This window comes from Crotalus tigris, unplaced genomic scaffold, assembly GCF_016545835.1.
Source record: "Crotalus tigris isolate CLP2741 ecotype Arizona unplaced genomic scaffold, ASM1654583v1 scf7180000018101.4720394464:4744507, whole genome shotgun sequence".
Classification (NCBI taxonomy): Eukaryota; Metazoa; Chordata; class Lepidosauria; order Squamata; family Viperidae; genus Crotalus; species Crotalus tigris.
The window spans coordinates 4,079,920-4,106,198 of record NW_024096823.1 but is presented as its reverse complement, the minus strand read 5'-3'; the positions used below and the strand labels follow the sequence as shown (position 1 = coordinate 4,106,198).

Here is a 26,279-nt window from a genome sequence, read left to right as displayed (position 1 = left end):
GAAAGACTAGAAGGGATGTGTACTTCTATCCTGCACCTGTCAAAGATCAACAAGTCAATCAGTGCCATCTCAGTGCTGTAACAATATCTCAAATCTGACAGAAAATAGTCTAGATAAAGGGATTTTATCAATGGTAGAGGCAATCTACCATTCAAGGTAGGGAAGCCATCCAAAGCAAAATAAAATATTACACCTTTGAAAAAAAAAAGGGATTTCAAAAGAACGATGTGCTACTCTTTCATTCTGCTGACCCAACCATTTCCCTATTTAAACAATCACTTAAGTGATTTCTATGCCCTGTTTTAGAATTTATTTCCAAAATAAAAGAACAATTAAGACCTCAACATGACTCTAAATGAAGTGAGAGAAAGCAAAGAAAATTGTGCATTTAAAGAACAAAATTACCTTTCTGTAAAAAAATAAAACAAAACTTAAATCACTGGTCTAAACTATTTTGCAGAGAGGAAGGGGAAAAAAAACCAGCCCATTTTAGAAGGTAAGGTCTAAGTAGGCAAGAAATAGGTGTATGTAGAAACAATCCAGCAATCCAGTGTTGATTTCAAAGTGCTCTTTTTTTTTTCCCCTGCCATGTTTGAGAAACAGATTTCTTTCCATCTTATACTTCACTGGCAAAGACGACAATGGTAATCTCATACTCTTGTCAAGAAAACAACCTGAATGTGTTCATATAATCGCCAGAAGCTGAGCTTGACCTGTCAGTCTTTACTTTCTCTTTAAAACTGTGAATAGCATTTAAAAAACAAAATAAAAAGGGGACAAGAAGAGATCTTAAAGACTAAAAATATATCAGATTCAGATCCTTAGATCCTTTTAGCCTTGCAAAATTTACCCAAAAAAACTCAAGTGCGGGGGACCTCTCTGAAAAATTAAACCAGACAGTATGTGGTCATGCAACATAGCGAACAGTTTGGCATAGAAATACTAAGCATAAAATATGGTAGCGAACGGTTTGACATAGAAATACTAAGCATAAAATATGGTATCTCTGAAATGACACTTTTTATACCTCACTATGGATTGCCTGCCTCTCATATATACAGGTGATTTCCATCCAAGATTGTGCAGATTTAAGCTGTAGCTTAGCCAGGCAAAAATAAAATAAACATTGAAATGAAAAATAAAGTTGACAGAGAAAGAAGTTTGTTCTAACCAATAGATGGCCAGATCAACCAGTCTTTATTAGGTTCTCATTCCATCTTTAGGTGTAACGCAGGGCAGTATACACGGCTAGCTAGAAAAATACATGGGAATTTCCTCAGTGAAAACCACGGGACAAGACAAAAGGTCAGGCAAATAAGGTATCAATACACCTCGTTCAAAATTACGAGTGACTGTTTTTCACACTTGCGACTGTTGTAGCATCCCTGTGGTCACATGATCTAAACTCAGGCATTTGGGAACTGGTTTGAACAGGATGTAGTGTCAGGTGATCACTTTTTGACAAGCCAAGTCAATGGGGAAGCCAGATTCACTTAACAACCATCTTAGTAACTTAACTGCAGCAATTCACTTAACTGTGGCAAGAAATGTCATAAAATTGGGGCACAACTCACTTTAACAACTGTCTCACTTAACAACGGAAATTTTGGCTCAATTATGATCATACATTGAGGACTACCTGTACATTCCATATAAAATGTGCAGCCAATATCTGATCATCTTACTCTAATTTGCTTTTTGTTACCTTACACTGGGCCCTGTGTATGATAGCAGTGTATCTGAAATACTTTTTCATCTGCTCTGGTATTTGAATGAGAACAGCATCTTATTTGGGGCATATTTTAAACATTTATGTCTTCACAGAATGCCTTCAACATTATGTCTTAGTTACGAATGAATCCACAGGAATGTGGAAGGTTAAATGTTTAAAGTGCTTCTAAACATTTAAAGCTTTACAGGTAAATCTATATCATACTAAAACTCTCGTGTTTATTTGTCACCTTCAACTGGAAGGTATAAAGAAAAAAGCCAGATATATAGAAACAAAATTAAATTACTCTGGGGGTTTTCTGCTCTATGTTACATATTGCTTGACTTCCTCTTTCGAGTGGGTAGCACAAGGTTGACATCATTATATTAAAAACTTTAATTATTAAAGAGAGAAACCCATATCATCGTATTAAAGCAAGGGACTTAGGCCAGAATGAAATGGAGTGGGGAAAATAGATTTGCATTATTTCTAGACTTAAAATACATTAAACAAAATGATGCTTTTAAAGCATCACTTAATTAGAAAAGCCACCAGTTTATTCAAGCCAGTTTTCAGTTATAAGTGTATGTCTTATGAAGTATTAGATTTTTGCAATCTATCAGATTCCTAGATTGACTCTTGAAGCTGAAATTTCAAGAGATTTGCCAAAAAAAAATAAAAAATAAAAAAATCAAAGTATTGTCTTGCCAAGATTCCAATGTGGAAACGTGTGAGAATAAATACTGGACAAAATGAAATGCAGTCCTAGAAGATGCCAAGAAAAGGGGCGTTGTCTTACCTGAACGCCTTTTCTCAGTACAGAGATGGAGAATCCACCAATGGGTTTTCTCTGTCTGCCTGCTCTTGAGACCAAGTAGCCAAACTTGACACGCCCCCTCTTGCTAGGAGATCCAGTCTTGACGAGGGCGAAAGTGGCTGATGCTGGACGAGGTGTTGGCTCTCAAACCCCTAATACCAGCCTAACTGACCTTAAGGGTGGGTGTGGATTCTCCATCTCCGTACTGAGAAAAGGTGTTCAGGTAAGACAATGCCCCTTCTCCAGTGCAGGAGATGGAGAATCCACCAATCGGACATAGCAAAGCCTTACTGTCCCGATGGGTGGGAAACTGATAAGGCCGGATCAATGTCCCCGGAGACCACCTGCTGGAGGACCCTCCGATCAAAGGAGGCGTTCGCAGAAACGAAGCGGTCAATCCTATAATGGCGTACAAATGGGGAGGGCGAGGACCATGTCGCAGCCCTGCAAATCTCCTCAATGGACGCCTGAGTGGCCCATGGCGCAGATGTTGCAGCGCTGCAAGTGGAATGGGCTGTGATATGACTTGGAGCCGGCAGGGAAGAAGACTGGTACGCCTCCACGATACAGGTTCTGATGCACCTGCCTATAGTGCCAGCGGACACCTTCTGTCCCAGGGAAGCTGGGCGGAAGGAAATAAAGAGGGCCTCAGATCTGCAAAAAGGCTCTGTGCGCTTGATGTAACGCTGCAGGGCCCTGCAGACATCCAGTGTGTGCCACTGCTACTCCAAGTCATGGGAAGGATTGGGACAAAAATTTGGCAAAATGACTTCCTGTGCCCTATGGAAGTGAGTTGACCTTGGGCACGAAGGCAGGATCCAACTGAAGGACTAGCCAGTCCCGGTGGAAGATGCAAAGATCGTTCCTGACCAAGAGAGCAGCCAGTTCGGAGATACGTGTGGCTGACGTGGTGGCAATTAAGAATGCAACCTTAAGAGATAAGGCCCGCAATGGTATAGTAGCAATGGGCTCAAAGGGCGGTTTCGTGAGTGCGCGAAGCACACGAGGCATCTCCCAAGAAGGATACCTGTGTACCAAGGGAGGCCTAGTGTTGCACACATCCTAGGATGATGAGCTAAAGAAACTGAATCCGCACAAGTGAGCAACATCGATAGGGCTGTCACCTGTCTACGAATGGTCGCAGGGGCCAGGCCTCTGTCCAGACGGTAGTCTACGATCTGAGGAATAGTTAATTTTAGACATCCAGTTGTTGCCTTCTGCACCAAAGGCAAAATTTTTTCCAGGTGGAATCACAAATGCGATTGGTCGACAGTCGACGAGAGGCCTGAATCATGGTAATTGCCTGTGGTGAGAATAACTCTTGCGTCATGATGCTGCACTCAAGCGCCAGATGATTAACTACAACCACTGCTCTGGGTGTTGGAGGACCCCTGGTGCAATGACACGCGATGCGGGGGAATCTTCCACGGAGGAGACCGGGAGATATTCATTAGGTCGGCAAACCAGGGCCTCTGTGGCCAGTATGGGGCCATGAGGATCACTTCCGCCTGCTCTTGGAGTAGTTTGTGGATGGTCGCGGGAATGAGCGGGAGGGGAGGGAAGGCATAAAGTAGACCTGAGGCCACGGAGTCCGCAGAGCGTCCGCCCCCTCCGCCCTGGAAGGTAATAACGAGAGAAGTACCTGGGGAGTTGGGCATTGTTCGACGACGCAAACAGGTTGAGGACCAGATGGCCGAACCTGTGGGAGATCTCGGAAAAAAGATCCGGATGTAATCCCCATTCAAAGGGGTCTATTGTAGAACGACTCAGGAAGTCTGCCTGTTGGTTCTTGACCCCGAGATAGGCCAGGTTGGACTCTGCCCAGGAACCTAGCAACCGTGCATCGGATATAAGGGACTTGGACCTGGTGCCCCCCTGCCGGTTCACATGTGCTTTGGACACCACATTGTCCATGAGGATCAATACGTGACGGCTCCTGATCCAGTGTCGGAATTGATGAAGAGCTAAGTGTACGGCCCTGAGTTCCAGCCAATTTATGTTGTGTCTCAAGTCTGTGTGGGACCAACGGCCCTGCGCAAACTGAGACTGTAGATGGGCTTCCCAACTGAATAGGCTGGCGTGCGCCATGATAGTGAGACGGTCCGGCTCCTTGAAAGGTGACCTCTTGGTTATTGCTTGTGAGAACCATCAGCATACAGACCTGAGGTTGTGGACCTGGAGCCTCACCTGGCGCTTGGATGCGCTGGCATTCAATCGTTGGTATGGCAGGAGGAACCATTGGAGAGCCCGCAAATGGAGTCTGGTCCAGGGAACTATGGCTATGCAGGAGAACATCTTTCCCAGAAGCTGGGAGAGTAAGACCAGTGGAACGGTGCAGTCCTTGTACACTCGGCGAGCCAGGTCCCTGATGCTGACCAACCGCTCCTGGGAGAGAAAGACCATGCAGTTTGTGGTGTCTATGATGGCTCCCAGGTGCAGAAGCCTGGATGAGGGAACCGTCTGGTTTTTTTGGGGGGGAAGTTCACTGAGAACCTGTGCTGTTGAAGGAACTGAATAGTTAGTTCCAGGTCCGACTGGGCTGTCCGGAAGGAGGACACTTGGATCAAGATGTTGTCCATGTAACACTGGACGCGTACTGGTACCTTCCGTAAATGGGCAGTTAGCACAACCAGGATCTTGGTGAACACCCTGGGTACCGAGGAGAGGCCAAACGGGAGGGCCTTGTACTGGAAGTGATGGCTCCTGTAACAGAACCCGAGGAACCGCCGGTGATCTGGATGGATGGGGATGTGGAGATACGCTTCTGTGAGGTCTATTGAAGTCTCTTTGTCTGGTGCCTCTCAGGATGAAGTGGAGTGATTGCCATTTGAACTTTTTGTATGTGATGTAATAGTTCAGACTCTTGAGGTCTAGAATTGCCCTCCATCCCCCCGAGGTCTTGGGGACCACAAAGAGGATGGAGTAGAATCACCTTCCCATGTGGTCCGGTGGTACCGGTTCTATGGCCTGAATCTCTAGAAGATGTTGAATGGCTTCCTGCATAAGTCCCTGTTTGAATGGATCCTGAGAAGTAGGGCAGGTGATGAAGTGACCCCGGGGACTGGCCAGAAACTCCAGGGACAGGCCAAACTGGATTGTTTGTAAGACCCAGGCATCCATGGATGTGAATTCCCACTGATGGAAGAAGTAGGCAAGCCTTCCCCCTATGGAAAGTGCGGTGTAAGAGTCACTTGGACCTCCTGTAGGGGTGTCCTGCCCCTCAAAATGGCCTCTTGGATTGGTTCTGCTGCCTGGGCCGAAAACCTGGTCTGTCATACGGACAGTCATATGGCCTGTCCTGCCTGGGTGTGTATGAACGGGAGGGCTGGGTGGCTGCCGAACCAGCTGCTGGCCAAAAGGACCGCCTGCAGAAACAGGGAGCGGGACGTTTGTAGGACCGTTTATTCAGATGAGCCATGACCTTTCGCTTGTCCTTGTTTTCTACAAGGTACGGAGCCAGGGCCTCCCCAAGAGATTATTGCCCAGATAGGAGGCAGTTGCGAGACGCCATTTGGCCTTGGCATCGTCCTGCCAGTGTTTCAGCCATAGCATCCTTCTGGCTGTAATGTTGGAAGCCAGAGACCTGGAAGCAAAGTTGGCCGACTGAAGCGTCGTGTCCGCGACATACTCAGTTGCCACCACCATTTTGCTTAGGTCCTGGTGAGTCTGAATGTCCTCAGAAGGGACTCTGGCCTGAAGCTGACGAAGCCTTAAGAGGGTGGTTCAGACAAAGAAGGACGCACAAGTGGCCCTTTTAATTGCCCATGCTGCTGATTGATGGGTCTTTCGGAAAGTTTGGTCCCATTTCCTGTCGTCCGCTTTAAGTGCCTCAGACATGTTCCCAGCGACCGCAGTCTGGAACACCAGAGGGGTCCAGGCCTCGTCAACCTTGGGGACCTCCAGGGCCTCAGTGAGGTCTGTGGAGGTGCTAAAAATCTTTTTATCTGTCCCGCTTACAGAAGGAAAGGAGGAAGGGGAGACCCATTGCTTTTTGATCCCTTTAAGAAATATAGAAGGACAGGGAACGTGGTGCTGGACTGCCACCGTTTCAAAAAATATCGGATTTGGACTGGAATCTGATGTGGCCTGCGGCTGAGGGAACCGATCGGACCTTATGTTTGCCGTTGAGGTGGTCTTGCGAAGCAAGGGGAGAAACAGAGTTGGATTGAACAGACCTCCCAATGGGGAGGGTTCAGAGGGAAGTTCCTCTTCCTCCGATAGATTGAAATTCAGCTGATCCTCACCTTGCAGAGATGAGTATCCGCTAATTGAGGAGAGTGCAGGAGATATGGGTTCCTGTAATAATGGGATCCCCGTGGGAGGGACATAAGGTGGCATAGCTGATGTGGAAACATGCTGCCCAGGTGGATGGAAGGACTGCTCTGCTAGAGCATGGTCCACGACCTCCAGGCGGCCGTCGGAGAAAATATCTCTGATGTCTGGTCCCCTGAGCCCTGCGGCCGTTGGTGTGAAGGTGGCCTCTGGAGCTGAACCCGAGGTAGTTGCTGTGTGCTGAACTAGCACAGAAGGGGAACGAAGTGTGGCGGGAGTCTCTGTCAGGGACCACAAGCCCTGAGCCAAGGTTGAAGGACCTAAAGGAAGGTCAAATTCAGGGGCCGCCATTTGATTCATTTCTAATCCGGCCTGCTGAGCAGGAGTCTAAGGCCTGAAAGGTTTGAGTAACTGAGCCACCAATGAAGAACAGAATTACTAGGGCAATGAAAACGCCGTTTGAATCCTCTTGCCTTTGGCAGCAACCCAAAATGACGGCCGCAACTTGTTCTCCACTGAGAACAGCCTCTGCAGGCCTCAAAGGCAAAATTTCTCGGTGCTGGGCTGATCGTGTTAGCAGCGCTACACACTGCGCCGGAAAGGTAACCAGCAAAACAGTCTCCGATTGGCAGGAAAAAACAAGGCTCTGAAGACTGAATTTAAGTTCGTTGCCTTCGGTGGCAACTAAAATGGTGCCCACGGTTGTCCCAGGCTGCCGGAGATGACTCCAGGGGCCTCAAACTCAAATGCTGAGTCACAGACCTGCAGCGTGAAATTCTGCCCGGTAGCTCAAACAAGGTGACAATGAAGAATATGTTCGAAGCAGCACTTATGCAGAAAAGCCCTAGGGAAAGGGAAAGCCCTGGGGAACGGGAAAGAAGAGAAAGCTGAAGTGGCCTCCCCCCACCCCTCAAATCGTCCGATTTGAGCCAGCGCTGATCCCAGTGCTGCAGGTGGATAGTAGGGAAGGATTCCCAATCTGTATTATTTAATTAAATTGTTGAGGGAAACTATTAGGGAAAGGAGAATTCACCAATGAATCTCTAACCTGCTATCTGCTGAGAGCTTGAGACCAAGTCAAGACTGGGTCTCCTAGCAAAAGGGGGCATGTCAAGTTTGGCTACTTGGTCTCAAGAGCAGGCAGACAGAGAAAACCCATTGGTGGATTCTCCATCTCCTGTACTGAAGAATTCTGCAAATTCAGTATTTTGAAACTAAGTCAAGAGAGACATCTACTCCCTTGTTACTCTAAAACACAACATTCAAAATTTGAGAAAATGACCCAGATGAACAGTACAACAATGGTAAACTACGGCCAACTGAAAACCACATAGGGAATTTGACAGAAAAAGATGTAGGATCTGGAAGTTTAATAATCCATGGATTTCACAATGTGAAATCACATGAAAAACCTATGCCTATGTCCAGAATAAAGTTAAAAGAGGAAGGAAGGAAGGAAGGAAGGAAGGAAGGAAGGAAGGAAGGAAGGAAGGAAGGAAGGAAGGAAGGAAGGCAGGCAACACAGATATTGCAGGAGGGGTACACAAAATATTTCAATCTTTCCAATGATGAAGTATTGACCATTCAGAGCTCAAATCAAAATGTGCAAACAAAACGTGGTTACTTTCAGTGATGTCCCTTACAGTATATTAGTGAGTATTACAGTATTGATTTGCAGCTTTTAACTAGATTGCTTTTCCTCCCATTTTTCCAGCTTAGCTATTACAGCAAAAGGAAACAGTCATGTTATAGATACTATTATCAGAAACTAATGGCACAATGTCGAAGGCATGGGACGTGTCTCAGATAGGCTCAAGGTACAGAAGAATCTTGACAATGTGAACACTGGGCCCTATCTAACAAAATAAAATTCAATGGGGGAAAAAGTAAGGTTCTACATTTAGGATAATAACAATGATGATGATGATGATGTAAAGGTATAGAATAGGTGATATCTGACTTCATAGTAGTAACTGTCAGAAGGAGCTTTGAGTCCTAGTGGACAATCACTTAAATATGAGGTAGCAGTCTGCTGCAGCTGCCAACACAATCCTAAACTGCATTAACAATGGGATATAATCAAGATCACATGAAGTGTTAGTACCACTTTATAAGGCCTTGGTAAGACCACATTTGGAATAGTGCATCCAATTTTGGTTGCCACAATATAAAAAAAGATGTTGAGACTCTAGAAAGAGTACAGAGAAGAGCAACAAAGATGATTAGGGGATTGGAGGCGAAAACATATGAAATGCAGCAATTGGTTATATCTAGTTTAATGAAAAGAAGGGCTATGGGGTGACATGATAACAGTGTTCCAATAGCTAAGGAGCTGGGAGCATCTGTTACTCCCAAATGCAACAACATTTCTGTAATGATATCATTACACAAATTATGTAATGTGTATCAATCTGCATAATGATTTCATTACACAAATGGAATGGGTTAACATAAATTTAACTATCTCATCAACTTCAAAGAAAATGGATTTATCCATCATTTGGGGGGGGTGGGAGGTCAGGGGAAGAGGATGTCTAAATTTTGTCTAGGTCTAAATTTCTCTATATTACAAGTTCAATTGATCTTTTTTTGTAGCAAATTTAATTTGACAACGCTGACAAAGATGGAAAATGATCAACCTTAACATTTAAAGCTACACAGAGTCACTTTGGATAGAAAGATGGGTGGTATGTAAATTTAATAAATGAAACATCTTGTTAACCGATTCACCTCAACTATATAGCAAATCATCAACATGTAAGGCAATTTTGTACTTCTTTATTTCCTATTCCTTTAAGAAGCAAACAAATAATGTGTTGTCTTCGCAACTAAGTAATTTTATGCAAAAGACCCTGTCAGCCCATACAACTATTTTTTGAACATGTTTTTAAGCTCATTTCTCATGTTGTAGCTCACAAGAGATATTAATCCATCTTCCAAGGGAATGTGACACTGTTTTGCCATTCACAAGTAATGCTATTAGAAATGTTCAACAGAGGACACATATTACGTACAATTGCAAAAGCCTGTTGTTTACATACCTGTGATTTTGTCCCTTACAAGTTTGCAGGATTCTATTTCACCAATGCTCCCAAACAGACTTTTGAGCTCTTCTTGTGTCATATTCTGAGGGAGATAGTTGACTATTAAATTGGTTTTGCTGTCCTCCGTGTTCCCAGAATCAACTGGTGATGAGCAGTTGTTGTTTATGGTAGTAGGGCCATTGGCTGTGTTATTGCAAGTTGGCCCATTAGACAGTTGTGTTTCCATGGCAGCAATTACCTGCTAAAAACAGAGAAAATAGGAACTGTCAGAATTCATATTTCATCATCTATTAGTGATTCTAGCTATGAATTTAAAGCTTTGACATTATGCAAGAGTGCCCAATTGTCAAGACTGCAATTATCGTTCTATAATAAAAACAAAGCTGTTGTAATTCTCTAGCAATAAAGACGATTTAGAAAAATTAAAGCTACAAAGGTTTATTGAAACATTTTTCTGAGCTAAAGCTAATTCAGTAAATCCCAAGAAATAACTGGTTAAGTATTAAATTCTGATAAAGTTTCAAAGTTGTTCAAATGAATTTCTCATAAAGCTTTCAATAATTATTGCAAATGATTTACTGACAATGACAATCAACAGTAGACTTCATAAAAGACATTATTAAAAACAAATGTACTGTTTTGGTTACTTTTCAAATATTAAAGTGGATTGGCCACATTAGTTATATTGCTGGCAAAATAAAAGTTTTCCCTTCCAAACTTTGTGATTGACAAGGATTAAGAAGTACCAAATGCTGGAATAACCACATGAACACTTCCTTGCTTCATCACCAATTATTATCAACTACTTTTGACCTCTATTACTTCTCACAGTGCCCCCCAAACAATTAATCCAAACCTGTATAACTATGTCTTCAGTTAAACTAAGCTAATCGAAAACTGAAGTTATTGACAGAGGAGTAAAAGATTTTGTCATTTGAAGCAAGAGCTTTTCTAAATATAGAAAAACTTTTTTATTTTAGGAATGCTACTGTAGAATACCTGTTAGCTATTATTTCCAGATAAGAATGGAATTTAAATTTTAATCAAATCTGAAAAGACAGAACTCAATTTAGAACTCAAGAACTAGTTTAGTGTGCCCGTAATACTGCTTCAAGAAGGAATTCAACCTCAGCTTTTCTGCTGGCCTTTTGATAACCCATTATTTTCAATCTCAGAAAGTTTATTTAATAAAGTCCGAATTATTATCTCAGTAAAAATGGAATGATGATACTTGTAAATTATAAATATAGCCCTTGAAAAAAGGGAAGGTAGGAGATTATGAGCTATCAACCCGAGAAGGGGCGTTGTCTTACCTGAACGCCTTTTCTCAGCATGATGAATGGAAAATCCACGAATGGGTTAAATGTGCTCTCCTGCCCAATTAGACCAAATCAGCCAAGTTGCCACGCCCAACAGGGCTGGGTCACACCCAGTTTCGAAAAGGGCAAAGCAAATGACTGTACGACGTGTTGGCTCCCAGATCCCTGACACTGGACCTGACTGCGGACAAGGGATGGGGGTGGATTCTCCTTTCATCATGCTGACAAAAGGCGTTCAGGTAAGACAACGCCCCTTTTCCAGTATGAAGAATGGAGAATCCACGAATGGGACTTACCAAAGTCCTCTAGTCCCTTATGGGTGGGAAGCAGACTGTGTCGTTGCCATCGGCACTACCTGCTGTAACACCCTTTGGCCAAAAGAGGCCACTGCAGAAGCAAACTTATCGAGCTTGTAATGCCGCACAAAAGGAGAAGGCGAGGACCACGTTGCCGCCCTGCAGATATCCTGTATGGAATAAATATCTACAACCTGCCTGCTTTTAATTTTGCTGGGAGCCAAGTTAATACGTCCTTCTTGGGCTGAGACAAATCAAAACTGGGGCGCGACCCAGCCCTGCTGGGTGTGGCAACTTGGCTGATTTGGTCTAATTGGGCAGGAGAATACATTTAACCCATTCGTGGATTCTCCATTCTTCATGCTAGAGAATGACCAATTCTGAGATAATGAGGCATGTCTTCAGTATTTGTTTTAAGAGGTCCAAATGTCTTCTAATGAACACTCCTTTCAATTCCTCTAACATATGCTCACTTATGAACCTCTTCCTCTGATTTCAAAACAGAACTGAATTGTTCGTGTACAAACTATCCAAGGATATTTTAAGCAGTTTGTTATTCAAATGTTCCTACTGTATCACACAGAACATATGGGCCACAATATTGCAGACTGAAGCTTTCTAGAAAGTTATTTTAAGCATTATTAAACTGATCTTTTCTTAAAGGATAACTAACCATCTTCACATATCTTCATATTTATTTTTGTGCTTAGATGGCAAGAATGAAATCCTAAAGCAACATTCAAATGAACAGCTGCAATAGCCTATATAATCTGAAATTACGGTGTCTCAGTTATAGAACCATCTGCTACTCAAAATAAAACCATACCAATATTTTATGTTTTAAAGAAATATATCCTATCCATAAATAAAGCCTTCACCTGTTGGAAAACAGGTTTTTCAGCAGCTTTGAATTTTTGCTTTTATTTCCAGCCAAGAAAATTTATGACTTAAATGGAATTCTATAATTTCTTTAGTAACCAAAAAAATACACAATGTAAGTCATTTCCACAGTTACGATTATTCAGCATTCAGACCATACCAAAGCAGCTTTTATGCAAACTCTGCTCTTTTTATTAGAAAATTGTACTGGAGCAAAACTCAAGTTGTTGTGAAGAAAGATAGTATTAGAGAAAGTTGTATCTATATTTACAAGTTTCAAGTATGCCATGAACCTTGCCCCAAGCCAGGATATAGTCTAATATCTATGTCAGAACTTAGAAGAGAGTGTACAAAATTAATTCAAATGTAATTTAAAGTGTTTGGTATGGCCTCAGCACTAGTGTAACATGTTAATAATAGCCTACAGAATTTAAGAAAAATCCCACAGACCCCAGTCCAAGGCTCTGCTGCCCACGAACCACTTCTAAGCAGAGAAGCCACATCACACAGTCTGACTGCCATGTTAGTTTGGAGTTGCCGTCTGCAATATGGACACAAAAAGTACCATATGTTAGATTAGCAAGATAATGCAACAAATCAGTTTGTACAAATTTACATTAATTGTATTGATATTCCCAGCACGTCCATGCAGTGTGGCTTAATAGAATTTCAGGCAATTCCAATCTAATCTTTTCAAATTCATTCAATGTCTTTTTTTTTTTTTGTTCTTTCAGGAATTAAGATATTTTTAGAAGCCGGGTTTAAAAGAGCAGAACAAACTAATTACTTTGCATCCATCTTTAAACCTATCTTAAATGCATATATAGCGACATATGGCTTACTCTATCTCAGCAAAACAAAGATCTGGTGCTGAAAAACAAATGGGTTGGGTGAGGTAGAAATGAGGGCAAAAATATACAGCCAATTTAATTTTTTTTGTGTTCCTAGATTGCTTTCATAGGAACCTTTTATGAAGTTTGTGAAATTACATCAGTTGCTGTCCAGCTCTGTAGACTAACCTGTTTGCACAGTTATGCCATAAATATCATTGCTAGTGTGAATTCAACGGATATTGCAACTGCAAGTTTAATTCAGTATTTATTTACAGAAAAAGTTTAAAGACTCAAGCAGTTTTACTGAAAGAGTTGAGCTGATAAACATATAGAAATGTCTTCAATCATATGCTGTCCCACACAAATTGTAAAACCAGAAATCTGAATCTTGCAGAGCTAGTATGCCATTTATAACATGTCATGATTTTAACATATCTTTGTAAGGTGGGTAACTAACACTGATATCTATATTAATTCCTTGAAGTTTCTGAGGCACCATTGTCCTGAAAACCAATCAATGGGCCACACCTTAAATACACATGGCTCATTTGCTGGTTTTATAAATGTATATGGTTATTTACATATGAAAAGAAGTTATTTACAGTAAGAAATAAAATGGCTGATTAAGACAGGCCTTCTTATGGATCCACCCCCCCCCCAAAATACCACCCATTTTCTTTGGCCAATACAAAATCTGCCAAATCCAAAGCTTGAATGTGTACTTTATTACAAATTTATTTTAAAATTAAAGCATTACTTGCATCAGTACTATACACTGATTCATTCAAGCAGTTAGATATTAGCAACAGAGGGGTTTTTTTCTTCTAAATGCAGAAATGCATACACACTACTGTAAAACAGCGAACCTCTAAGGACAGAAGCTACATGTAGAGTATGAATTAGATAAACTGATAAAAATCCAGCATGAAATGGAATACATTCCAACCAAAACTGAATTTATTAGTTGATTGTATAATACCCTGACAAACTCTAATAAAGCAGCGGTACAGGATACATTTTATGTTCTATTGTTGACCATATTATCTGGTCAATATATCTAACTTCTCTGTATCATCCAGTCCTCTCATTCCTCCTCCGAAGTAAAAGTTATTGCCAATTTTCTTTGCCAACATGGGTCTCAGTGTTACAACAAGAAAAGTTTAGATTTAGCACAGCAAAACAGTTCAAAGACATAAATGGGTAATCAATTGCAGAGTATTTTATCTCATTAGGAACGTCAACCAGAGTTTTATTTTGCTTTGTTCTGGGGGCTTTTCAAGTCAGTTTTTGATTCCTGGTGATTGCCTGGACAAGTCTCTGCATTTTTCTTGGCAAAGTTTTTTGGAAGTGATTTGCCATGGCCTCTTTTCCCAGGGCTGGAAGTGTGTGAACTGGTAAAAGGCCACCCAGCTGGCTTTGTGCCCAACACGGGGTTAGAACTCACAGTCTCTTAGTTTCTAGCATGGTGCCTGAAACATCACTTCAAATCAGGGTTACATAGATGTTACCCAGCTAAAATCCACTTGTAAAATTAACCTGGAAGGAGGAGGGCAGAGGGTTAAAAATAGTTCACACGATTCAATATGGAAGGAGAAAAAAAAAAGAGAAGAAAGTTGTTTTTAATTGAAAAAAAAATCATTTGGTAAGATTCTGCATTAGGCCAATTTGCAACATTTTCTGTTACTTTGTTGCCCTATAATTCTTTCCTATACTTCTACTAGAAAAACAACATACTTCTTTAGCATGCTCCCTTTTTTAAAGAAAGCCTAATCCTTGAAAAACTGCAGGGAAAGCTTTATAGAACAACAGAAGAGATATACTGTAATGCAAAAACTTCAATAGGCCTAATCTTAAATTCTGTCAATATGCATAGAAGCAACACTAGTTATAATTTAAGACTAAAGAAAATTCATCTGCTGCTTTCAAAAAAATACATTCTCTTTCACAAGTAATCATTACACAAACACACACACACACAAACATGCAACAAACTAAGAACTAAAGAGTTTGAATTTGTCTGTAATTACTGAACTGGAATATATAGTTGAGAGAGCATGGGAGTATATACCAAACATCTATACATGAACTAGATGAAAGGATAAAAATGACAACACCAAATAAAGATTTCTTCTTGAAATCAGCGTGACAGTTCCTTCTTACATCCCGGAAACTTCGATCACAAACTGTTAACTCTCTCTTTGAAATCTGATAAACATTTAGGAAACAAAGATACATTAGACCTTTAGTAGAAATACAATAACATGTTAGGCAAGCAAGGTCAAGAACTCTTAAAAAATCTAGTCTTATCAAAATGGTAGAAGTGGAGATTTGGTAGGATTTCCGAGAGAGAGAGAAAAAAAGCTGGCACTGCCCTTTGGATGCCATGTCTTAATATTTGAAAATACCAATAGTATCATCTTTCTCATCCTATTTACACTGTAAAGCTTCAGTACTGAAGAGAGAAGGATGGATTTTATCCAAATACAAATTTAGCTGGATAGGAAATTAATACAATAACCAACAGTATATCACCCTCATAATTAAAACAAAATTAAATATTTTGCAACTAGCATACAAGCTCAGGTTTTGGATTAGGAACAAGGACTCACTCTTGCCCAAACTAAAGAAGCTCTATGTAGGACAACTTGAACCCCTGGATATCAATCTAATAAATAAATAAACTAGATAATAACCTAGATCTTATGCAGTTTCTGACCATTTCATGTATTTGTGTATTTGCTTGAGGCACCTAAACAAAATTGATGTCATGTGTCTGATTAACGAAACACTTCAAAGAACTTTCTGGCATTTTTTTAACCTAAAAAGCCTTTATTAGTGTTACAGAGATGTCAGCATGGCATGGTGGAAATGCTAAGATCTGAATTTCTCTTCCTTTGCACATAACATTCCAGGCATTTCCCCTCCCCTATTTTGGGGTCATGGTTCACATCTTCCAATTAACTTGGAGGGCAAAGATTCACTTCCGTTTCTTTTTCCCAGGCTTTCCTTATATTCTCCTCCCCTTTCACTGTCACCTGATTTAACTCTAAAAATACCAGACAGTTCTGCATATATTGTCAAAGCAAGAATATTCAATATTAGCAGCGTTGACAATTAAATTCAAACTTAAAGGATCATTAATCTTTGAGTCAGCATTAAAAGACCAACTAGAGTCAAAGTTAATTTATGATTGGTAAGTCTTCAACTTATAATAAATTTCATTAATCTGCATTGTTGAAGCTCAGGGGTAAAGCACATACTTTCAGCAGAAAAATGTAATCCTTAATATGTGCAGAAGAGGTTAAAAAACAAATTATAAATCCAGGAAATCTGCTGTTGTCTAATATTTATAATACTAAGCAAGTTGGATCAAACGTGTCAGCCTTATAATGGCTATCAATAATGGCAAACTTATAATAGTTACCTAGAATATATATGTAGGACTACAAGAATGCCGAGTTCTATCACTATCATAATCACCATAAATCAGAAATGGAAAACAATGGCTAATTTCATATATAGGTGTGCATCATTAGACCAAACATTTCAGCACAACATTCTATCATAGATACAATGCCCAGTTGTAGGAAATTAATAGGCCACGAATATGCTGTGAAACAGCAATCTTTAGCATTACACTGTATTGGATATCTCCATATTTTAATATTTTTAGAAAGATGGCATTCATCCTGTGATAATAATTTTATTCACATTTCATTCATGTGTCATTTCACTTCCTGCCATTTTGTCCTCTAACTTAGAATCTCAAACACTGTAATCCAGGCATGTCAAACTCACGTCACATGACGTTGCGCGACATATCGGAACTTTTTCCCCCATTGCCGGCACTGGGGCGGGTGTGGTTTTGGCGTGACGCATCCGGCCCATGGGCCGGCAGTTTGACATGCCTGCTGTAATCCTTTTTAGCATGCAAAAGTGACTTACACACCTTAATAAATCTGATTCTCCATTTCAATATATTTTCCATCTCTACACTATCCTTTGAGGTATGATAGGAACATACTGCATTGCAAAGGTGGGTGTTATATGCATTTTAATGTAGATAACAGTTTCATTTGCAATAAATGACTTTTTATTTTTAATGACTCCCCATATAGAACTAAAATGTTTTCAGTCACTAACCACCAAGGGGCTGTTTCATAGAGATATGCTACAAAACACTTCATATCAGCCATCAGCAGCACTTACCATTAAGATTTGCTTTTCACATTAATAAACATCACTTTATATATATATGTCCTTGGAAAATTTGGAAAACTTTCAAAATCTTTGCTTTGTTTCTTTCCTTCTCTCTATATATTTGATGACATCAGCAGATTTGAACCCATTATTGCTCAACTTAACACAAAGTTATTTATCAGTTAAGTTACAAACAGCAATCCCAGTAACATGTTGCTGTTTATAAACTTCTATAAAACTGTATAGTTATTCCACCTTTACTTTCTTAAACAATTAGAAATCAGTTAAGAATACCTTCTCCTGTTGCCCTTGGCTACCAACATTTTTCACCAGTTCTTAAAGCAATAACTAAAGACCTTTTGAAAAATCCAAATAATAATGATACAGGACAGTATTTTTATTCACTGCATGCTGCCATATTCAAAGATTTTTTAAAAAATTACTTAAGCAAGACTTACATTTGCAGAAGAACATGTTACTTCTGCATTCTTTAACAAGACATGCTATACAGTATGTACTACAATTTGAAAAGCTAGCATTTTATAATACCTGCATATCTCCATTTTAAAATCAGCATTTATATAGGCCAATTCTCATTTTTTAACAGAAAACTTTCATTGCATTGGGTAGAAAGTTTTCTCTCTTTTTAATTAAGAAATTTCAGATGGGTACCATTAAGACTTCATGAATTGCAAACAACTTGTTAGCAAGATCTAGAAGAGCATCTCTTTTCATTATTACTACTACAGTTTAGTCCAATTCAATTCAGTATTTGCCTCAGGCTGTCTTCTTACTATCCTTTCCTACCTTGTAGGATTTGGAGTGAAAACGGAACCAGAGATCAACATTATTGCTTCATTTCCGTGCAGTGGATATATTTTAAGATTCTTGATGTTAATATTAGCAACTGCTTCTTTGCACTATTTTTGTTTTACTTTTTATATTCCCTGTGTTAAGGTCTATGTTGCTTTTTGTTCTCTGAAGAATATTTTATTTTTCTTCTAACAAAATCCTTGATACCACACAACTATAATATTGATGACTTCCTCAGTTTCTGTGCACTGTTTCCTGATTCATGTTTCCTGTATACATTATGATTAATAACCCATTGTTGAGCATTTCACCCTATTTTTCAACCAATCCCTCATCTGTGGCATTTCTTTTTCTTTGAGTTAAATGTGACTTTCTTGATCATGTTACCCATACTTAAATTTATCAGCATCACAGTTACATAACCAATCAGTTCCGGAGCAAACATCTTTCACAATGTGTTTTAAAACCATGAAAAGGCAACCTGAGATTTAACTCTGTTGAAATTTTGGATAGTTTACTGCTGGTAACAGACAGCATATTTTTCTGCATTTTGAAACATTAAATGTAAAAACTGTAATGTACAATCTTAGACATGCTTCATGATAGAAACAGTCTTCTTTAGGGGGAAAAAAATCTGAAAAAGCCCTACACATATACCCAGTAAGTAAGTGGCAACACTGCCCAACTCAGCCCCTACCCTGCCAAAGTAAGTCAGCTACTAAGAGACTACCGATTACTGATTTAGGACACCTAGAAATGTAATTCCTTTAACTGGGACCAGATTACATATTGGTAATTCATGGTTATATGTAATTCCATTGGTAATGTATGGTAATGGTAATTTAAGAAAAAAAAATTAATTCATTTTGTCCTTGTGATTTCTTAGTTGATTTTATTCACAATCTTAAATTCACGCTGAACATTCTGTCAGGATATCTATAGTGTATCCCCAGCATTAGCTTCTCTGTGAACCTAAGGTGTTATTTTTAAAAGAGTTATGTGGAGGAGTTTGTTTTTAAGCCTCTAGTTTATTATTATTATAATAGTTCTTAATGTACTTGATGACAAATGCTTTTTGTGCACTGTTACAAAAGCAATATCCAGAGATTATAACCCACTGTATCTTTTTATTCCACTGTTCTTGTATTATAGATTTATATGCTCATTCTCACATTTTATTCCACTGTCAATGGATGAATAATCCCAAAATAAGAATATGAAATTAAAAAAAAAAAAACAATTAATATACCATATGCTTACAACCATAAACCATGTTAAAGTTCTACAACACAGGACACCGGGAGGAAACGGAACAGAAGGCATAACAGCACAGACTTAACCACAGTTATGGGTGAACAGACAGATCATAAGCTGGCACCAAACATTCACAAGGTTTGATGCCAACTGAAACTAAACAGAGAAAAAAACTGTTTCACTTGGTGTTTCGACAAACATTACCTTCTGGCCACCACCCAAAGTCTGAAAAACTTAGTATGCTCAAGAAGGAATCTCCACTAGAATGTACTTGCAAATCCGGCACCACAGAGGAAATGTACATAATCCCAATCTCAAGTTGCATCATTTGAATATATCGTTACAAGGAGTTGGAGGCATTTTCCACTTTTAGGACATTACTCTAAATCTGTCATCTTGGAGCATTTCACCTGTAGTCTGTTTTGGCTTGGGGCTTTCTAACACTAACCCAAATAATTAAAACAATTTATTCCTTTCCAAAGTTTTTCGCCCTGTGTATTATCCTCCTTGAATCATCAACCTTGTTCTATACCCTACCTTCTTGGACAATCAAACACATTTCCTTGAATCCCTTTCAACTTAAACATGCTTATTAGTTTCGATCAGTATCTCCGGGATTCATTTTAAGAGTCTCCACTATTGTTTTGATGCAAAGGCCTACAGCAGTGATGGCGAACTTATGGCACGCGTGCCAGAGGCGGCACTCAGAGCCCTCTCTGTGGGCATGCGTGCTGTCACCCCAGCCCCGCCTCCCCCGTGGCCCCCTCCTCACCAGCAGCCGCCCTGGAGGAGAGTCGCCCCTGGGCATGCCTCAGGTGGAGCAGCACAGCCAAGGACATGGCAGCTGGGCAGCAGGGACAAGACTCTGCCCTTGCACTGCGCGCAGATGATGGTGTGTGGTGCAGGCAGAGGGCGTGGCCGCCATGGCACTGTTGGGCGGCCTGGGCAATCTGCTGCGGTGGGCCGTAGAGGCGGTGGCCCTGTGGGCGGGCGGGCAGAGAGGGAGGGTGGGGGCGGGGCAGCGGAGCATGGTCTGGGGCACTCGGTGTCTAAAAGGTTTGCCATCACTGGCCTACAATGTTGTTCAACAGTAAATTAAGTAGACACTTCTCTCTATAGTCCTGTGCCCAGTGACATACAAATCTAAGGCCTATAATCTCTCCTCCTTATACCAATCAAGCACTGGGCTTTTCATTTTCGTCTCTGCAAATGATCAAGCTGCATTGCAAAAATATTGTTTAATGACATTGAACAGTTGAATCGGTTATCTCTACTTCCAAGTTTTCAAAGGCTGACATCGAGACTGAGGGATAGTGACTTCCTTTCTCTCCTAAAAGATTTCATATATATGTTATAAATCTGGAAAAAGATTTGGGTGAGGAATGTCCAAAAATAAAGTTAGTCAAGGCTTATGAATCCCTATTAAAGTTGCTATTGATTTTGCAACTGAATATAGGAATGTGCATCTGCCTTATTTCAATGGGGTTTTTCGTGTATTATATATACCTTGCTAACACAAAAGTATCACTTAGCAAAACTTACATTTAAAATGTAAGAAAAATAGGAAAAGGGCAAGACTTAAAGCCTTCTATATTTTATAGAAGTCCAACTTAGAGAAAAAATATACATACGCATGCCCCATTTTATGACCTTTCTTGCCACAGTTCTTAAGTGAATTACTACGGTTGTTAAGTTAGTGATACAGTTTTAAGTGAATCTAGTTTTCCCATTGACTTTGCTTGTCAGAAAATCGCAAAGGGTGATCACATGACCCCAGGACACTGCAATCATCATAAATATGAATCAGTTGCCAAGCCTCTGAATTTTGGAAATACTGCAACAGTGTGAAAAATGGTCATAAGTCGTTTTTTTAGTGTCACCATAACTTTGAATGGTCACTAAATGTACTGTTGTAAGTCAAGGACTACAGGCAATACATAAATTGTATGTTCCACATGAGTGAATACTTTTCTAAAAACAAAAGACATGATCCATCAACAACTAAGAGGGATTTTTAGTGTTAATATGTTTCAATTTAAGACACCATGTTTCATGTGAAAAATGCCCCTTGTACAACTTGAAACAGCTATTTTGAATGCAAAACATGCTGTTTTAAGCATTTTAATAAGGTACTATGCTTAAAGTAGCTTGTTCCAAGTAGAGTACAGTATATTGTTTTGAGCTCAAAACACTTCCAAGATATTCAGAATACCCCATTTCCCACTCAAAACAACACTTTCAAAATAGGGCATTTTGTATTTAGGGCATTTTAAATGCAGAGTGACTCTACTTTAAATAATTCTGCACATAACCACTGGAAGCAATGATTTCTACAGTCTTGAGAACAGCCTGTGTTTTTATTCCAAGGAAATATATCTCCATCACAACTGAGACATAAAGGTCATTGAGATCCTATGAACGATGGCATCTCATAATTAGTACACCTCCAGAAAAGAGACAGATTTACATCAGTCATATCAGTACAATAACAAGCAGGATCTCAACATTAGCTTTGGATAAATAATTAAATTATTTCTGTGTTTTACATCTAAATTCTATCAATAAAATTTCTTCTCCAATTACACCAACGTGTACTATACTGTAACATTAAGATGGGGGAAGCGCAAAAGAACTTAGCTAAATTTAACTTACTGAATCACACCTAGCTTCTTGGCGAATTTCAGAAAACTACAGAAGAGAGAAAGTTAAAAAGAAATTGCTAAGAGATTACAAAATTTCAACAAACAACAAAATAAAATACAGCATCAAACCAGGGAAAATATTTGACTTACTCTTAGGAGAGGAACTGGAAAGTAAATTTTCTTTCATCAAATTAAACGAGAGAAGAACAAAAAAAAAATAATAATAATTTTTTAACAAAGGTATGTATGATACTGCTTCAATAACAGAACATGAAATGCCATAAATACACACAAGTTTTATTCTCCAGCCCAATTAAGCACCTGAGAAGTTAGTATTGCACCTTGCAGAATTCATACTGAGTTATGTTGAGATGGGCAGCCAAATAAATCTTTATTTAAAAAATAAAAATTATTAAAACTACATAGGGTTACAGTCCAAAAATAAATTGACACAGTTAGGCTAGGAGAAGCTGTTGTAATATAATTGAACTCTTTTTTTTTCTCCCTACACTGATTATATAACTGCACTGCGCTTTTGAAGTACCAAGCACTTCTCAGTTAGAACAGATTTTTAAATGCATCTCTAAAAAATATCAAGTCATCAAGCATTTCACATACAATGTGCTCTCTCAGCCTAATTATGAGAGAGAGGAAAAAAGTTCTTTCAAATTCTTCCTCTACTACCCCTTGTTATCTCCTCTGTTTAAGAGCCAGATCCAGTGTTTCCTATCTCCTTTTTGCAGATAGGTGCTGCATCTTTTTTTTTCCTTTTAAGCCAGAGTGCATCAATAAATAAAATGCCTTTGAATTGATAGAAACTAAAATGCAAACAGTTCGTAATAGAACTTATGAGCAACATTCACAATAAGATATTCTTTTAGCTTTCCAAAAAAAAGCCTTTTGACTGCTATGACAAATAGTTCAAAGCATCTGGCTGCTGGGAATAAAAGGTTTTCAAAAGCCTGACAGGATTCTGTTAATACTAAAATGAAACAACATAAGCCTCTGAAAGAACTGTCTCCCCAGCAGGAAAAAAAAATGCAAATTGCATCATTTTTCCACTGGGAATTCTTGCAACTAGTACATCAAATCACAAGCTTAGCAGGAAAAAAGGTCATTTGTCAAATACCTTGGAATACCTGACATGTTATTCTCCAAGCTCTGGGATAAGCAGCAAACAGTTCATAAAGGATTCAAATGGAGTGTTTCGAAGAGACCATTTTCTTTCTGAGATAACAGTAGGACACCTGTACAACTTTAAATTGGTGAGCAAAACTTAAAAGAATGCTAAACAGTGGCTGAAGATTAAAAAATAGGCAAGGTATTTTATCACTGAAAAGCTGCAATCTTCCTCCAATCTTTCCCCCCTAGCATTCCACTATTTAGAGACTAGTTGTATAAGCAATTAAATAAACCAGAACACACTAGCTGTTGTAATTATGCATCAATTCAGAGCCAAGAGAAACAAAAATATGAGGCCGACTCATCAGAAGGCAGGAGAGAAAAAACATGAAAATATATTGTGTGTTATTGTTTGGAGGAACTCACCAAAAAAGTTCCTAAATTACATTTAAAAATGTGAATTGTCACAACAAGTAATTAGTATTTCCAAAAGTATATCTGTAGATTTCATTTTATATACACAAGGAGCTTACTTGTAGCTGAAAAAAATCAGGAAGTATGTAAAGCTTTAACTTTATAAGGTATCAGTAGTTTAAGGATAATGTGCCAATCACAGCCTTCCTGATCCAAATTGTATGATTTGAGTTTGACAATGAAATGTTGACTAAAATGCAGAAAAACACTATGCTACTGAGAAACCATAATAGTTTCCAGATTTTTAAGACTACAGGTCTCATATGTTGCAGTGTTTAGAATGCAAGACCTATAAAAAAAAAAAGCTAACATAACCTAGATAAATGCAGAAATCAATAGGGTTTGGATTAATCAAATTTCCTTATTAAAAAATGGTACAAAACTACTTGAATATTCACTTGCAGAGTTGATTTAGTACAGGGGTGTCAAACTCAATTTCATTGAGGGCCGCATCAGCATTGCGGTTGCCCTTGGGGGGGCAGGTGGGTGTGACCAGGGTGGGTGCAGCCTACTGGGTGGGCGTGGATGGAGTGGGTTGGGCCTACTGGGTGGGCGTGGCCAGCTCTACATCATTCATGTCAAGGGTGCCTGTGGGGGCCTGGGCAGGAGTGGGACATATCTGAGGGTCTCTGGGAGAAGGGGGGGGGGACCAGGGCAAGTGCCAAGGCATGGTCCACTGGTGGAGACTCACTGTGAGGAGAGTGCCCCGCTGCCTGCCGAAACCCCTCCCTCAGAGCATATCAGGCCGGATATGTGAAGTAGGTGAGGGCCATTTGCTGGCCACTTCCAAGTGATGGTGCATTTCTTCATTCCTCACAAAGGGTGACACCTTCTCAGCATGCACCCAGGGGGTGGGGCTAATGCGGCAGGGGCTGGTTCCTCGCTGTTTCCAGACAGCCTTGTGGAGTTAAGACTGAATATGTTTCAGCAGAGATGGCCACCACAAAATTGGCTCCCGGCTGGCCTGAGCCAGGGCCAAGGCAGCGGGGGGCGTTCCCTCACTGTTTCCAGGATGGCTTCATGAGCCACATGAAACCACTTTGCGGGCCGCATCCAGCCCCCGGGCCTTGTGTTTGACATGTCTGATTTAGTATGTTCATCAGGAAAAAAGAAACATGGTAAAGTTTTCACTTGTAATTAAAAATTAGTGATTTATCAGGTATTTTGTTGAATATCTGAACAAAATTTAATAATCTAATACACAATCCCCCAAAAAGATCTACTGCAGAAAAACATGAATCAACATCAGTCAGACTCTCTATAGTTCCACAATTACATTCTTTGACACCTTTTGAGCTTTCAAGAACCACACATACGCACCCAATCAAGAAGGGACTATTTATACTATATGCAGATCATGTTTGAAATATTATTTATCTGTTCAAGATAGCAGGAGTTGTTAAGGTACCTGAAAGGGTTTCTCTCACATGTTTTAAAAAAACCATTACTTGGGTCAATCAAATTTCAGTATTTTTGTACAAATCACTTAGTCGCTATTTTCTAGTAGATGTCTTATGGTCTTTTGTATAAACAAGTACTGGTGTCGTGCATTACATTGAGTATCAACTTCATTTTACAAAATAAAGTGGACAGATTTCACACAACATAACTATTTTATAACTTGTGCCACTAATTGTAAACCGAGGCAAAAGCTACTTCAGTTTTTACTAGTTAAATGCAATAGTATAAATCTACTATTGTAACCAAAAACCTATTGGTTGGTTGAAATTGACCAGTGCCCCAAATTGCTAAGATGTTAATATAATGCATGAATGTATGTACTTAAAAGAAGGATGACAAATATTCCAAGCTAGTTGACAGAAAGAGTAGATGGCAGTGATGGAGAATCAATTAGACATATTAACAGAGATACAGAAAAACCCTATGGCAGAATACCCAAAAGTTTTGTTCTTCTGGGACATGAAATACTTATAACACTCCAAAGTAATTTTCTAAGTAGGGATTTTTGGTTCTTTTAGAACTTTTTGTTTTTTAAAAAAATCAAGCATACCCTTAGCAAATAGGATAGGGACATTATCCACTCTATAGAAGACTGGATACTGATTCTGCAAATCTTTGGAAAACTTTTCATAGGTACCCAGTACCGAAAATAAAAGCACAAATTACTTATATATTTTTGAGTTATTATTGCTATCAAAACTTAGGGCTGGATTTGGCAATCATTAAAATCATAAAAGAAGAAGAAGAAGGAGGAGGAGGAAGAGGAGAAGGAGGAGGAGAACACAGTCCAGGAATTGTAACTTCATGTCATTAACACCTTAATTATAGTCATAGTTTGTATCAATAAGGAAAAGTTTTGTATGGTTACTTGAAGCTGAATCTTAGCAACAGTAATATAAAACACTTATTTCATTTTTCTGCCTGAGTGAAGTCATGTATTTTACAGTAAGATTTCATCTGAGACAGAATGGATTCCTGTTGACTAATGTTTGAGATTTTTCAAAAAGCAATCAAGACTATATTTAATGCCCACCTTGGATTAAAGCCAAGTTCAAATGTGTTGAACGTCGGTATATGTGTATCTTAAATGTTATCTATTTGTATTCCATAACCAAATTCAAAACCCAACAAAGTAAGTTATA

General features: G+C 39.5%; 1 protein-coding gene across 24 annotated transcripts in view; it reads right to left on the bottom strand.

Moving 5' to 3' along the window:
* Window positions 1-26,279, bottom strand: part of ELAVL2 (ELAV like RNA binding protein 2) — a 193,704-nt gene that overhangs the window by 66,964 nt on the left and 100,461 nt on the right. For 15 of the 24 annotated variants that reach the window (XM_039347841.1, XM_039347848.1, XM_039347837.1 and 12 more), the window contains 2 exons: window positions 12,789-12,879; window positions 9,842-10,085 (listed from right to left, as the gene is read on the bottom strand). In XM_039347841.1, the coding sequence (XP_039203775.1) occupies window positions 9,842-10,085; window positions 12,789-12,860 (316 nt within the window). In that variant the 5' untranslated portion in view covers window positions 12,861-12,879. Of the gene's footprint in view, window positions 1-9,841; window positions 10,086-11,157; window positions 11,244-12,788; window positions 12,880-26,279 lie in introns of those variants that run through there. The other 9 variants (XM_039347849.1, XM_039347831.1, XM_039347836.1 and 6 more) reach the window with 3 other exon arrangements.